The sequence below is a fragment of the Spea bombifrons genome, chromosome 2, assembly GCF_027358695.1.
Source record: "Spea bombifrons isolate aSpeBom1 chromosome 2, aSpeBom1.2.pri, whole genome shotgun sequence".
In the NCBI taxonomy this organism is placed as follows: domain Eukaryota; kingdom Metazoa; phylum Chordata; class Amphibia; order Anura; family Pelobatidae; genus Spea; species Spea bombifrons.
This window is the reverse complement of record NC_071088.1, coordinates 39,572,087-39,585,078: the sequence shown is the minus strand read 5'-3', so window position 1 is coordinate 39,585,078 and position 12,992 is coordinate 39,572,087. Positions and strand designations below refer to the sequence as shown.

Genomic DNA, 12,992 nt, shown 5'->3' with positions numbered 1-12,992 from the left:
ATCCTGTGCGGCCGCAGACACGTAAGGCCGGCCTTGGTGGGGACTTCCCAGCCCCTTAGAGTGGCGGACCCGGCAAATCCCCCGTGTTTCCCCGAAAGTAAGACATATGTCTTACTTTCGGGGTACGGCTTATATTAGCCGACCCCTCTGAAACTCCCGATACGTCTTACAATCGGGGGTGTCTTACTATCGGGGAAACACGGTAGCATATTGCCATTTCAAAATCCTTTTTTTTTTTTTTTATCTTTTTATCTGGTCATCTTGCCCCTGTGTGCTACTTGGGACATCAAACCACATACTTTGGAAAATTAGACACCCCAGGGTATTTCAAATGGTCATATTTTAACTCTTTTCATGCACTAATTCCACCACCAGCGTTTGTTAAATTTGGTAGGAGTAATTTGTTTGGATCACCCCCCCCCCCAAAACATCGCAAGCACAGCTATTTTAAAACAGCCCATACGCGTACAGGCATTGTCACAAATACATTGCATTTGGAGCCCGTTCCCCGTACTAGCTTTGTCATGAAGGTGTTAAAGTATCAACTGTAACATGAGGACACAGTGATCAATTACGCAAGGATAACATGAGATTTTTTTTTTTGTATTTCACCGTTACAAAATGTAAACCATAATGTATGAAAAACTAACTTATATTTCCTATTTCTGTCAATTCACTTTATTAACGCCTAGGGTATTTATTACGTGCCACAATTAAACACTGCTTAAGAGTCACCCTAAACAAATGATTAGCACTACTGGTACAGAACAGAAATCCAGAATGGTGCTGGCAGGTTTATACAAAAGTTCTCCAAAAGAAACTCAAACTCTGTGCTGCCAATGTGGCATGCAGAATTCAGTGAAAGTAGCCTGCCAACACTGAAGTCGACTTCAGGCATTTTAGGCATTTTAAGCCATTAAACCTAATGTAGAGCTTTAGTAAGATGTACGACAAGCCATGGTTGCACCTCCTGTCTAGTGGTTGGTATAAACCCGGTGTGTCTTTCCAGAAAAAGCCTATGACTTGCACTCTTTAAGGCTGTGATGAAGAACTTTGTGATCCCAACCAATGGTAGTGAAGCTGGAGTGATCAAGAGGTGACCAAGCTACACCAGTCACAAAATCTTCATGCGATTGGTTCCTGAAGCTGTGAACAAAGCGAAAGTTTGCGTTAGCAAGTCACACAACAAATAAGGGGAGGGGTAAGTACTTGGAAAGTTTTTATAACAAACAAAAACAAAAATCTAATTAATATACATAAACACTTACACTTCTTTTGAGTCCGAGTCAAGTACTGCTACAGAACAATCTTCACTCACAGAGGCCAGGAAAGGAGTACTGCAATGGAACAAAATAAAAGAATTCAACAAGCAAGCCAAAGGGAAAAAAAAAAATAAAAAAAATATGTGTTGCTCATACTTGAAGTTCTCTAAATATACATTTACACTGACATTATATCATACATGTCTCACCCAGAGCCCTGGCATCCCTATTTACTACAAATCCACAAACAAGAGGATGGTTTTCACCTGTGCTTCGAATATGATAGTCCGGTGACGGTCTGGGAATGCACAGCCAGCCCCTGGGTAGAGTCTGAACTCTTCAGATTTACAGTGAAAACGTTTCCACTTTCATCACCTGTAATTAATAAGAGGTTTAAAAGGGACAAAAAAAAAAAAAAATCTAAACATTGATATATTATATATCAATGCATGGAATTAGGTTTAATTAAGGTTTTGGAAATTGTATAAAGATTAAACTTCCTGTCCTAAACATCTGAATAACAGAACCATTCATCCCCTACACTAAAGTGGAGGAACAATCAATATCTGCCTGAAAAGCGAAAATGCTGCTTTCTTAGTATACACAATTTGTATATAGCCCCACCAGCAACAAAACAAACAAAAAAAAAACCCCAAACATTTGGCAAGCACAGAAATGAAATCAAATACAATGTACCACAAGCAAATGTATCATCCTTGTCTGGATGCCATGTCAGAGAGGTAGGAATGTGCTTCGAGGAAAGATCTGTAATAGATAAAAATGTATAACCTGTTATATTTGTTGTAAGTCATTTGAAAACAAGAAAGGGGGGGGAGTGGTCACCAACAGAAAATACAATTATTTCAAAATCACACAATCAGGCAGTCCACTTTGTAGTAGAGGGTTAGATGCTTAGATTTAAAGTAAGGAAGCGTTACCTTACTGAATCGGTGGTAGAAAAGAGGTATGGACTCACAGCAAAAGTAGCAGAGGTTAATATATATAAGAAATTTAAACTCGCATGGGATTGGCATAAAGCTACCCCGAACCTAAGACCAAGAACCAATTAAAATGGACAGACTAGATGTGCCAACTGATATAAGGGATTTTAATGAATCTGTTCAGTAAAGGAGCACTCCCAGTCATCATATGCACTGTAATGCATATAATAGCCGTGTGGTGGATTTACAATTTTGAAAACGCATACCAAGTACCAAGAGTATTTTGAAATACATGCGTCTTTAATGATGTTGTCAGAGACATTAAATTATCCATTTAAATGTTTAAAACCACAAACGTGGCCCCTCCAAAAAAGCAAGCCCTGACTGGCCCCTCCGATAAAAGAAACAACTAGCAATGGTACTCACTGATCCGAGTGGCAGGTTTGGGGTTTCTTGTATCCCAGAGTAAGACGCAGCCATCCTTTAATAAAAATACAAAATATACAGCTTATTGACACGCTGCATTTGCATGTAATATATTGAAGTATATGTGGAGGTTTCCAAAGCAGGTTAAAAAAAAAAAAACTTTAACAAAGAGGAAAACACAGGCTTAACCGGTTGAGTCCACCCTAAGAACACACCCGTACGTCCTGTGGCAAGAAGCCCATTAGGACGTCCTGACTTTGTTGCAGTGGCAGGGAAAATTCCATGCTGCTACACAGGAGATCAGACTGGCAGAAGCCAGCATTGCTCAGGCAACGGTGCTCATCATTAAACTGCTCACACCTACTGGGAGTTCACATTGCTCCCCCTGCTGGCCGATTGCAATTATTGTAACCTGCAAAGGGCTATTGGAGATCTGCTTGCAGATCACGTCATAACCGGCACAAAAAAAAAAAAAAATAATATTTAAATATAAACCAAAAAGGGATCTCGAGCCATACTGCACTGGGAACAGGGCAACAAAACAAAAATACATTTGAAAATAGACATGCAAATGGGTCAAAAACGATTCACACAAGTTTTTTTGGTGTGTTTTTGACCCATCAAAAATTAATTTCAGGAACGAAAGTTGTTGTTTGACACCTAGACTTACTCTCACTCTTTAAATGTCTCCTAATCTCTGCTGACCACTCCCGTGGCTCGCAGCTTCTGGTTATCCTTTTTTTTTCTACGTCTGCAGATCACGGACATAAGATTTCAGCGAACTTGTGCAAAAACGTTGGTGCTTCTAGTGACCCCCCCCCGATCCATCAATTGGGGAGAGGACAGCACCAGACACTCCACCATTTTGGTGGAAGCTCACACAAGGTTAACGTAGAGCACAGTGGTAGAAGCTCACACAAGGTTATAAAGAGGAAAAATGGTGGAGACCACTCCAACATCGTCTCCCCGATCCTTCAAAGGGAGGAAAGGACGTCACCAGAAGCTCCGCCATTTTGGCAGAAATTCACATGATGTTATCTTAGGGCAAAATGGCAGCAATTCCGGTGTCATCCAATCAGAGGACATTACCAGATGCTTGCCATTTTGGGAGACATTCACACGAGGGTATCATGGTAAAATAGAGCTTCAGGTGACTTCCTTTGCCCAGTCACAGAAGAGGACTCATGGGAAGCTCCGCTATTTTGGCAGAAGCTTACACAGGGTTATTTTGGGGAGAATATAGCAAGTTTCCAGTGATATCTGCTCCTCTCATTGGAGGGTCAGGCTAGAGGACGACCAGAGTCCTACTTCTCCTGAACAAAATTATGTATTTGTGCAAGTTCATCATATATGGAAAAGGGGAATCGTGCTTTAAACAAACATTTGGTAAAATAGCCAAAACAAAAATGTTGGTCCTTTGGATATGGAATACCCCAGGACTGAAGGGGTTAAGCAACACCCTTTTCTAACCATTTATTTTGGTTGGTATAGGCCAAATGTACTTACCTCACCAGAAGATAAAAAGATTGCTTCTTTGCCAGGGCAAGCAGACACGCACGTGACATGGTCAGAATGCGCTAAAAACACAGAAATACACATTAAAGTAAAGAAGAAACATGCAAGCAATATAACATGTTAAAAGGAGGAAAATCCCCCTATAATTAATGGGAAACAGGGAGTTCAAATATATTAAATTGCTGTTCCTCAGTAGATTCTAGGGTAAAATTAATGTTTAAGGGGTACAGAGAAAGAGCCGTCCACGTAATGGTACAATCACTTCCATCCTTAGCGTAGTATCAATTTTGAGAAAGTGGAGCTAACTGGTCAGTTTCGCCTATTTATGATTAGACTGATAGATAGATACACATAATGCATCGTCTATATTTGAAAAAAAATAATTGAACTTTAAGTACACAAACCTTTGTGATCTAATCTCACCTTTGTAGGATTTTAGGAGCATCTTTTGTTCAAGGTCCCAGACTTTGACACTGAAAACAGAGCACAAAAACACATCATTTAAGAGCCCAAGCTCCAAATCCACCAGAATTCGCAGATCAGCAGACCTTCCTTTTTAGTAAACCAACCTGCAATCTCTGCTTCCACTTACTGCCTGCGCCCCATCAGCAAAAACACTCAAGGTTGTTACGATGTCGTCATGTTCATACTTGGTAGATTTACTGACTAAGAGAGATTCATTCTCCAATAGTTCCCAAAGCTCCACAGCACCTGCAGGGACAGACACACCAACATAGTAAATGGCATATGAGATATATACACACACACACACACACACACACACACACACACACACACACGTATACATGGCAGGGTAAGGGTAAAATGCATAAGAAAGGGGACCATATACATTTAAGGGGACATCACAGCTATCAAAGCATATGACGTAACTTTAAGGTGTTGTGCATTTACAGTTCATGTTCATATTTTGCTCAAATCATTGCCTCGTATTCAAGTTGTTGATTTCAGTTCCACATAAACAGATTTACACGAACCAGAGCAACGTCAGGTGTTTTGGCAGCTATGGCAAAAGGCATATAAAAACAAATTGCAGATGTTCATAACAGCGGTACAGCGTTACGGATCCTTTCGGGAACGCCAGCCACAGGTACCTGAATCCGAAGCCACGAGGATGCCTTTCTCCAACACCCAAGCCACGTCTGTCACCCCGGCTTCAGTCTGCACGCCAGCCGTACAGAGGCTCTCGTTAGGGGCACCAAGGGGATCCTTGAACACCCAAATGGATCCACCCCAAGTACGTCCATTGAGACTGGAAGCAGCCAAAAGCAAGACTCCATCTGATGATTGAGAGTTTAAAAAGAAAAAACATATCTTAATATATTAGCTTTCCAAGTAGTTTCTGCTACGTTACTACAAGGTACTGCAGCACTATCCATCACATGTACCTCCTGTACCCTAACAGACCTCGCAAAAACTGGTTGAGCACCATGCGGCCCCCACCTGCCAGATGTTTCTCTTACGATGTACCGCTGACTCCTCCCGCTGTCATCCAACTCACCTAGAATCCCACTATCCCCTCCAATTAGGCCCACTGACGCCCGCTTTCTCCTACTACTGTCTCCCGCATCCGTCACCTTTCCGGTAGCGGGCAGCTTCCAGCTGTACGTCCATGCATGCTGGGGCCCTCATTGGGCTCCCCCAGGGACTTTCTTTCTTCATCGTTCCAGCACGTGCAACTCCGAAGCGACTCCGGTTTTTTTCTTGTTTCCTTCCCGCCAACCACTGCGCCAGCAAGCCCCGCCTACACGCCGATGCGTCAATGGTCGCTTAGCGTTGCCCTTGAACTTTGTGAGGGGGCGGAACAGACATGTCAATCTCTGCTATATCGGATAGGGTGAAAAGCTGAATAGCATGATTATTTGAACCAAATGTCAACAAAACTGCTATAATGTTAGCAAGCCGTTGGTTGCGTGTGAGAATTGCATGTTGAATTAGTTTTAAAAATATTAGTTGAAACTAAAGTATTTAATAAAAAAAATGTGTTACTATATATATATATATTTCAGTTGAGTGTGTGTCGCGTTTTTGTTTCACGTATTAAATTATTTGTCAAGTAAGTACGTAATACCGACTACAGTTACTGGTATTGAAGCCATGGCGTTACTTTTACCGTACCGTCCCACTTTTGCCCTAAATTGACATGGTTGTCAAAGACTCGGTGACGTCGACTGACCCGGAGGAGGCGGAGCCAGCGCCATCTTGCTTTCTTAGCTGTGTCAGGGACACTGAGGGCACAGGGTGACCGGTAGAGCTCGCCTCGCTTTTTTTTCCAGCGCCGGTCCCATTTGTGTATTGCCACCCCAAGCAACATCATGTTGTCCAGAGTAGCTCTCGCTTCGGGTGAGTATTTAACAAGAGAAGCGATGCAGCTTCAGGCTGTGCGGTGAGGCCTCTGTTACCGGTAGGGCTCCGTAAGGAAAACCATGGAACCCCGCATTTAGACATTATGCGTTTACGGTATCCGTAGCTGCTCTTTTTGGTTGTTCGATGAACGGGTTTTTAGCGCATAGCTTTCGTGTTTAGGCGATCATTGCGATAACGTGCATGCTGTTTAAGATCCGTACAGCACGCGTGGATCGGGCGTGAGCTGAGGGGGTCATGTCACTTTCTGTATAATCTTTTATTTATACGGCCCAGCAATTCATGTAGCGCTTCTTACACTACCTGAATTCATAGGGCATGGCGGAGCTGGGACTGGCACGGTAAGGTCATACGGGGCCTACTTATTTTCTTCACTAGAAGAAGAGTTGACAGGAGAGTTGTGGTTTAAACTCCTTTTTATATTATGAGCGTCCAGCCCCGGTATCCTTCTGCTGCAGAGGGGGCCTAGCCCTGTATGTGGCATAGTTTAAATCAATGAGACTTCATTGTTTCCTCTGCTGAATTATACAGTATGCAAGGCCAGCACAGCCTATCTTGACAGCCGAGCCTGCAGGTGTTGGCCCTTCGTAATGGATAGTACAGCATGAGGTTTAAGCCACAACTCTCCTGTCAATGCTCTCTTTAGTAAATACGCCCCCATCTTAGATACAAAGCTTCTAAAACTTTTTTGTTTTTTACTTGTGCACGTTGGACCTTATAGCAGCCACAGAGGTGACCTAGTCTATCTTATTATACTTGAGTGTGAGTGAAAGAATACGGGATATAATATATATATATATATATATATATATATTGTCATTTTTAAAAGGGAAACTCTTGAAATCAGTTGCTTAGTTATAATGTAAATTTGATTACTTTAGAACGTAGCGGAGAAGTGAAGTTGTTGTCCAGAAAATGGGGTTTACATATTTAAGTGGAATAAACATAAGGCTGTCCTGGCTTTAACACAAAGGTCAAATAATGTATGGGGTTTTTCAACAGGTGGTAAAGCTAAGCAGACTGGGCAGGCCCAATAGCTCTTCAGCTTCCAGGACTTCCTCTTAGTTGTGTTCTTTAAACTTTCTTGTAGGTATAGCCTGTGATATATTTTGACTGATTATTCACTTTAAGAGTTGGTGGTATTTAGTACAAAGCTAGTTCTGGCTGAAGTCACTTGGACAGTTTAATAAGCACTATTTGTTGTGCTAAATCATGTTTGGTTTTTTTTTTTGAGCATGCCAGTTTGTGCCCTTTCCCTTGGATCACGTCTATAGTCGGCAATATCTCATCTGACCTTGGTAAACTCGCCCTTTTCACTAGTGCTGCAAAGGTGGCTCTGCAGGACAAGGTCTCTGTATAAATCCCTGATAGTGATTCACACAAAACATCTCTGTAGATGCTTCAAGAAACTCTTGCGAGTGAGTTCCCCACCCTCTGCCCCGTGTTACGATCTTTATGCCCTTGTGTACAGTGAGACGTATATGATATTGTGAGGTTTAAAGACACAATGTTTTAACACTTTGATCTCCCCAGCCAATCTATTTATGCTGGCGGAGCACAGCCTCCATAGACTTTATTAAAAGGTGCTCTGCGCACTAGGATATGACATCATATGGAGCGCTCTTTCTTAAAGGGCTACAACACCTTGTTGTGTACCAGAGATCCAACCACAGAGGCGACTAAGTAAATATACCACTGAGCCTATCATTTGAAAAAATAAACACAATTTAAAGAGGTCCGCTTACAATCTAGAGGGAATGGGGTGTAGAAATGGGGGGGAAGAGGGGGTGATGTTGCAGTAGATTAATGTGTACGATAAGCTCAGCAGCAGCCTTCTGGATAGATTGCAGAGGAGAGAGAGTTGAGACCGGACGGATAATTACCAACCAGAAGGGCGCTGCAATAGTCGAGCCTGAAGATAAGAGAAGGGAATAGGCTTTTATGTGTCTTCTTGGGTGAGGAAAGGGTGGACACAGGTATGAGGGATTCTGATGCTGGCTGGATGGACTAATGAAGTCTTCTTTGTTTGTAGCCTCTGCTCTGAGGAACTCTGCACCCCTCAGTGTTGGGTAAGTAATAGTTCAAGTAGACAATACTAAGTAATGTGGTTCACACTTATTGGTAGGATTTGGTGGGACAACTTATTGTTGAATGTGGGCGCTAAGACAGGATAAGGTGTGCAGTCTCAATGGTACACAGTATTGGTCGTGACCTCGTGTGGGTTTTCTCCATGGGATCCATGGCCATCTTTGCTAATAGGAGGTTTTCAAGGTTCTGGATTTACAACACTGCCCCTGGTTTAAATTTCTAAGATGCTTTTGGCTATGAAAGCCACGTTAAAGTGAAAATGTTCATCGAATCCTTATTTCAATTTATTTCAATGTGTAGGTTAAAACAGTAGGTTGTATAATTTGTGTATTCTTTTGTTTTTGTTGCCTTCAGCCTTTTGAACACAAGTAGGTCTTTTCACACTGGGAAGCCTGCCCTCGCTCCTGTTCCTCCCCTTCCTGAGAAAGCAGGGAAGGTTCGCTATGGCCTGATCCCTGAAGAATTCTTCCAGTTCCTGTACCCCAAGACTGGAGTCACAGGTAAATATGTTTAATGTTGTATTTGCTGCTAGTGGAGGATCATTTAGTCACTTTGAAATGCATATGTTTTGCTGCTTAGGCTCTGGTTGGGAAGCATATGTTAGGTCATTAGCTGTGTGATATTGACTGCCTTAAGACATTGGTTTCAGGACTGTCTTCGTGTAAAGGAATGATGTGCATTCAGAACTGGTGTGTGGCCCGCGGCATCTTTAATCTTGCCCTACTGCAGGGGCGTCCAGCTGCAGCAGGACTGCATCTCCCATCCTCCTCAGCCAGACCTTTAGCTGAAAGAGCATTATGGGAGATGTAGTCCTGCAACAGCTGGAGGGCCGCAGGTTGGACACCCCTGCCCTACTGTAATGATTCATGCATGTTTGCCGTCACAGAGCCCTGTTTTCTATACTTTGTTGTGCATTGCCATGTCACGGCTTACCATGTGAATGTTGATAAATATTTTATAAAAACATCCCTTCACTTTCAAGACAACTGGGGTAATCCTCTTAACAGTTATGTGTTTTGTGTTTAGGTCCCTACATGTTGGGTTCCGGACTTCTTGTTTATCTTCTGTCCAAGGAAATCTATGTCATAAATCATGAAAGCTTTGCAGCAGCCTGTATTGGAATAGTCATTGTCTACAGCATCAAGAAATTTGGACCTCAAGTGGCAGAATTTGCTGACCAGCTAAACAACGTAAACTTACTTTTCTCTTTTGTCTCCTGCGTTCTGTCCTGAAATATCTCCACAAAGCACCACAGGGTCCCTCGTGATTAAAATTTATATCAAAGATGTTTTTTTAGTTGTTTCACCGAGAACTTGAGTCTTGTAATGCCATATTGTATCTTTATGTATTTCAGACAATTGTAGTTACAATATAGTCAGCATTAATGTGACAATAAGGCTGTCCTCTTTAAAGCCTCAAAAAATGTAGGTCCTGTCTTTTAGGGGTCATTGTGCATTACTGTCAGAGTGGGCAAAAATTCAACCGAACAAAATCTAGTCCTCTTCAGATTATCCCGATACCAGGATGAATTCACTGGTCCTGTAATTGAGTTTATAGTGTAGTAGTACAATTCATAATATCTGGGTTGAGTTAGTTGTACTGCATCTCACAAAAAAGGTTAATTCTAGTTCTGAAATAATATCCTGTTTTTGGTTTACTTTGTTGTTTTATTGCCTCCGTTCTGCTTTCTTTTTTTAATCAATGATTTTTATGCGTTCTAGGAGAAAATTGCCAAGGCTCAGGAAGTTAAGGACATTGCCTTAAAGAACCTGGAACAGGCAATTGAGGAAGAGAAGAAAGAACAGTGGAGGGTTGAGGGCAGACACTACCTTTTCGATGCCAAAAGGGTATGCCCTTTGGCAAAGAGACTCATCCCCACTATTTTTATAAGAGTAAAAATGCAAAGTGTTTGTGCTTCATTCATTCAAATTTTTCCCCCCTAGAACCACGTGAACATGATTCTGGAAGCTAACTATAGAGAGCGGTTGTTGAATGTCTACAATGACGTCAAGAAGCGTCTAGACTACCAGGTGGCCCTGCAGCACCTGCAACGTCGCAAGGAACAGGATCATATGATCAACTGGATTGAGAAGAATGTGGTACAGAGCATTACTCCCCAGCAGGTAAACACTTTTATAATGCATGAACACATTGCTAATTTTATATCACATTGGTTAATGCACTTCAAAGGGTATTTTGCACCTAACTTAATCTTTTAAACCTTGTAGTGCATTTAATTGTTAAAGGGAGGCCTTTTCCAGCTCACAGTAACTATACTAGATCTGTGGCTATAGCTGTCTCTATCAGTTGGACCTTAATGACATGTGCTAATGGGGTCAAAATGCGTTGTTTTCAATGGGTTTAGGGACCGCCCATTGTCCTTAAGGGGTTAATATGCTTCTCTGAGATCCACCAAAACAGCAGTATACAAGTAGAACACTCCAGCCTCTGCAGTGGCCAAATCTTATTTGATATTCTCTGAAAGATATACAGTGTATCCCATGTTCAAGGACTGATTTGGCACATTATTGTCAGTAGCGTAGTTTTTTTACTGAAGGACATGTTTTAATATATACTTTTTTTTGTTCTTTCTTGCAGCAAAAGGAGAGCATCACCAAGTGTATCAGTGACCTGAAGCTTCTATCCAAAAATGCACAAGCTAGAGTCTAATGTTTTTCGGTTTATGATGTACAATTCTGCATATATGGATTCCAGCTGTCAAAGAACTGTACCATATATAAATCTTAATTAAATATTTCTACACTATCCTGACATCAGTTAATTTATTGGAGTGTCTTTGGAGTAAGCCCAAAAGGGCCAGTTTCTGAAGTTTATAAGGAGGAGGTGTGTTGGACAATGCATGACGTGAGTAGTAATCCTGTAAGAGGTTATTTGGCTAAAAAGCACTGACAATATTCACCGATCTGCCATAAAATTATGACCGCTGACAGGTGTAGTGAATAACACTGATGATCTTGTTATCGTGGCACCTGTCAGTGGGTGGGATACATTAGGCAGCGAGTGATCATTTCATCCTCAAAGTTGATATGTTAAAAGCAGGAAAATGGGCAGTCATAAGGATCAGAGTGACGTTGACAAGTGGGACAACCTAGGTGTACTGGTATGGTTAAATAGGTGTACTGTCACTGATTGACTGCTTAAGGAGCCAGTCAGTGGTAGTAAAGTGCAGGAGATGCATTTGACATGCATTTGATATTTTAAAGGGACCATGCACTTATTATATGCATTAAAGTGCATAAGATGGCTGGAGTGTCTCTTTAAAGAATACTGTTTCGTTTCAGATTGTTCAGAATCCCTTTGCATGCATTTGTATTGTACCACCAACAAAATTAAAGTGCATATAACATGACTGTGCTGCCAACTTTTGGTCACTGTACCATTCTTCTCCTGACTTCTCACCCTTTCTTCTTAGCCCTGCTAATTTACACCCTGAAGTTGCACCTGGGATCGCATCCCACCAGCTGAAACTCAACATTTCCAAGACTGAACCTCTGGTTAAGCCACTGTCTCCTACCTACATTTACTTAGTATTAGACCCCTTGTAGCTCTTCTTTTACCTCCAAACACGTTCCTATCTGCCATTCGATTTCCTAAGAAATTATTTCTCTTTTCACCTTTAGGACGTCTTCTTCCTAATTCAGGATTCTGCCGTGTCGTACGTAGTCTCTGCAACTCCCTGCCACCGTCTATCAAACTCGACACCTTTTTATTCAAACTGTAATCGTCATCCAGCAGTTTACTGTCTTAGAAGAGTTTCCATTCCTTTCCGTCGAGGAAAGGTGTCGCTTTAGGACAATATGTAGGATGGGAAAAGCTACGGCACTTTGCATTATTACTATTAATACATGACTTTAAGATTCATGTAAAATATTTTAGCTTACTAAGGTGGGTGACTTATGAAGAGATATAAACATACTTTTGATATAAATAGGAATGTACCACAGTCCATTTTTCATACTTTAATGTGTTACTTGTCTAAACATTCCTTCTTGGTGGAAATTCAGTCCCTGCCTGTTTTTTTTCTTTCTTTACCACCAAGTTTGGTGGACATTGAACAGAAAAAGGATGAATGAATAATGTCAATAGGTCCTTGGTAAAGTTCCCTAGTTTTACATATAGTTTTATATGGCCAATTTGAAATATTCGGCTGTTACCCTGCACCAAGTTGAACAATGAACCATTAAAGTGATCTATGAAAAAGTCTGAATAGTTTCATTGTTTGCACTAAAGGTGAGTGGCTCAATGTAGATGGTGTAGAGCAGGATCCAGAGCAGAGGGTATCCCTATATGAAACTGCAAAACTATCAAGCCCCAACTGGACACACGTGAGTCTGCTCTCCTAATAAATCAATCAAGT

At 41.5% G+C, this 12,992-nt stretch overlaps 2 protein-coding genes across 2 annotated transcripts; one reads left to right on the top strand and one right to left on the bottom strand.

Moving 5' to 3' along the window:
* Positions 1–662: 662 nt before the first annotated feature.
* Positions 663–5,895, bottom strand: WDR77 (WD repeat domain 77). The gene is made up of 10 exons (XM_053457599.1): positions 5,740–5,895; positions 5,257–5,442; positions 4,714–4,855; positions 4,568–4,617; positions 4,136–4,206; positions 2,630–2,684; positions 1,959–2,027; positions 1,529–1,637; positions 1,269–1,337; positions 663–1,146 (listed from the first exon to the last, which is right to left on the bottom strand). The coding sequence occupies exons 1-10, from the start codon at positions 5,822–5,824 to the stop codon at positions 1,017–1,019; spliced, it is 966 nt and encodes a 321-aa protein (XP_053313574.1). The 5' UTR covers positions 5,825–5,895; the 3' UTR covers positions 663–1,016.
* A 449-nt stretch (positions 5,896–6,344) lies between these two features.
* ATP5PB (ATP synthase peripheral stalk-membrane subunit b) lies at positions 6,345–11,380 on the top strand. The gene is made up of 7 exons (XM_053457605.1): positions 6,345–6,505; positions 8,559–8,595; positions 8,969–9,114; positions 9,641–9,804; positions 10,336–10,461; positions 10,558–10,737; positions 11,213–11,380. Exons 1-7 carry the CDS (start codon positions 6,478–6,480, stop codon positions 11,282–11,284), a joined length of 753 nt encoding a protein of 250 aa, XP_053313580.1. The 5' UTR covers positions 6,345–6,477; the 3' UTR covers positions 11,285–11,380.
* The last annotated feature ends 1,612 nt before the right edge of the window (positions 11,381–12,992 follow it).

What these genes read in the sequence shown, in the direction of transcription:
- WDR77 (XM_053457599.1), bottom strand. Translation starts at nt 5,824, where the DNA reads ATGAAGAAAGAAAGTCCCTGGGGGAGCCCAATGAGGGCCCCAGCATGC. An exon ending in AGTGGAAGCAGAGATTGCAG is followed by an intron (nt 4,618 to 4,713) that starts GTTGGTTTACTA and finishes CTCTGTTTTCAG; the next exon opens with TGTCAAAGTCTGGGACCTTG. An exon ending in GGATGATACATTTGCTTGTG is followed by an intron (nt 1,638 to 1,958) that starts GTACATTGTATT and finishes TATTAATTACAG; the next exon opens with GTGATGAAAGTGGAAACGTT.
- ATP5PB (XM_053457605.1), top strand. Translation starts at nt 6,478, where the DNA reads ATGTTGTCCAGAGTAGCTCTCGCTTCGG. An exon ending in TCTGCACCCCTCAGTGTTGG is followed by an intron (nt 8,596 to 8,968) that starts GTAAGTAATAGT and finishes TGTTGCCTTCAG; the next exon opens with CCTTTTGAACACAAGTAGGT. An exon ending in TTGCTGACCAGCTAAACAAC is followed by an intron (nt 9,805 to 10,335) that starts GTAAACTTACTT and finishes TATGCGTTCTAG; the next exon opens with GAGAAAATTGCCAAGGCTCA.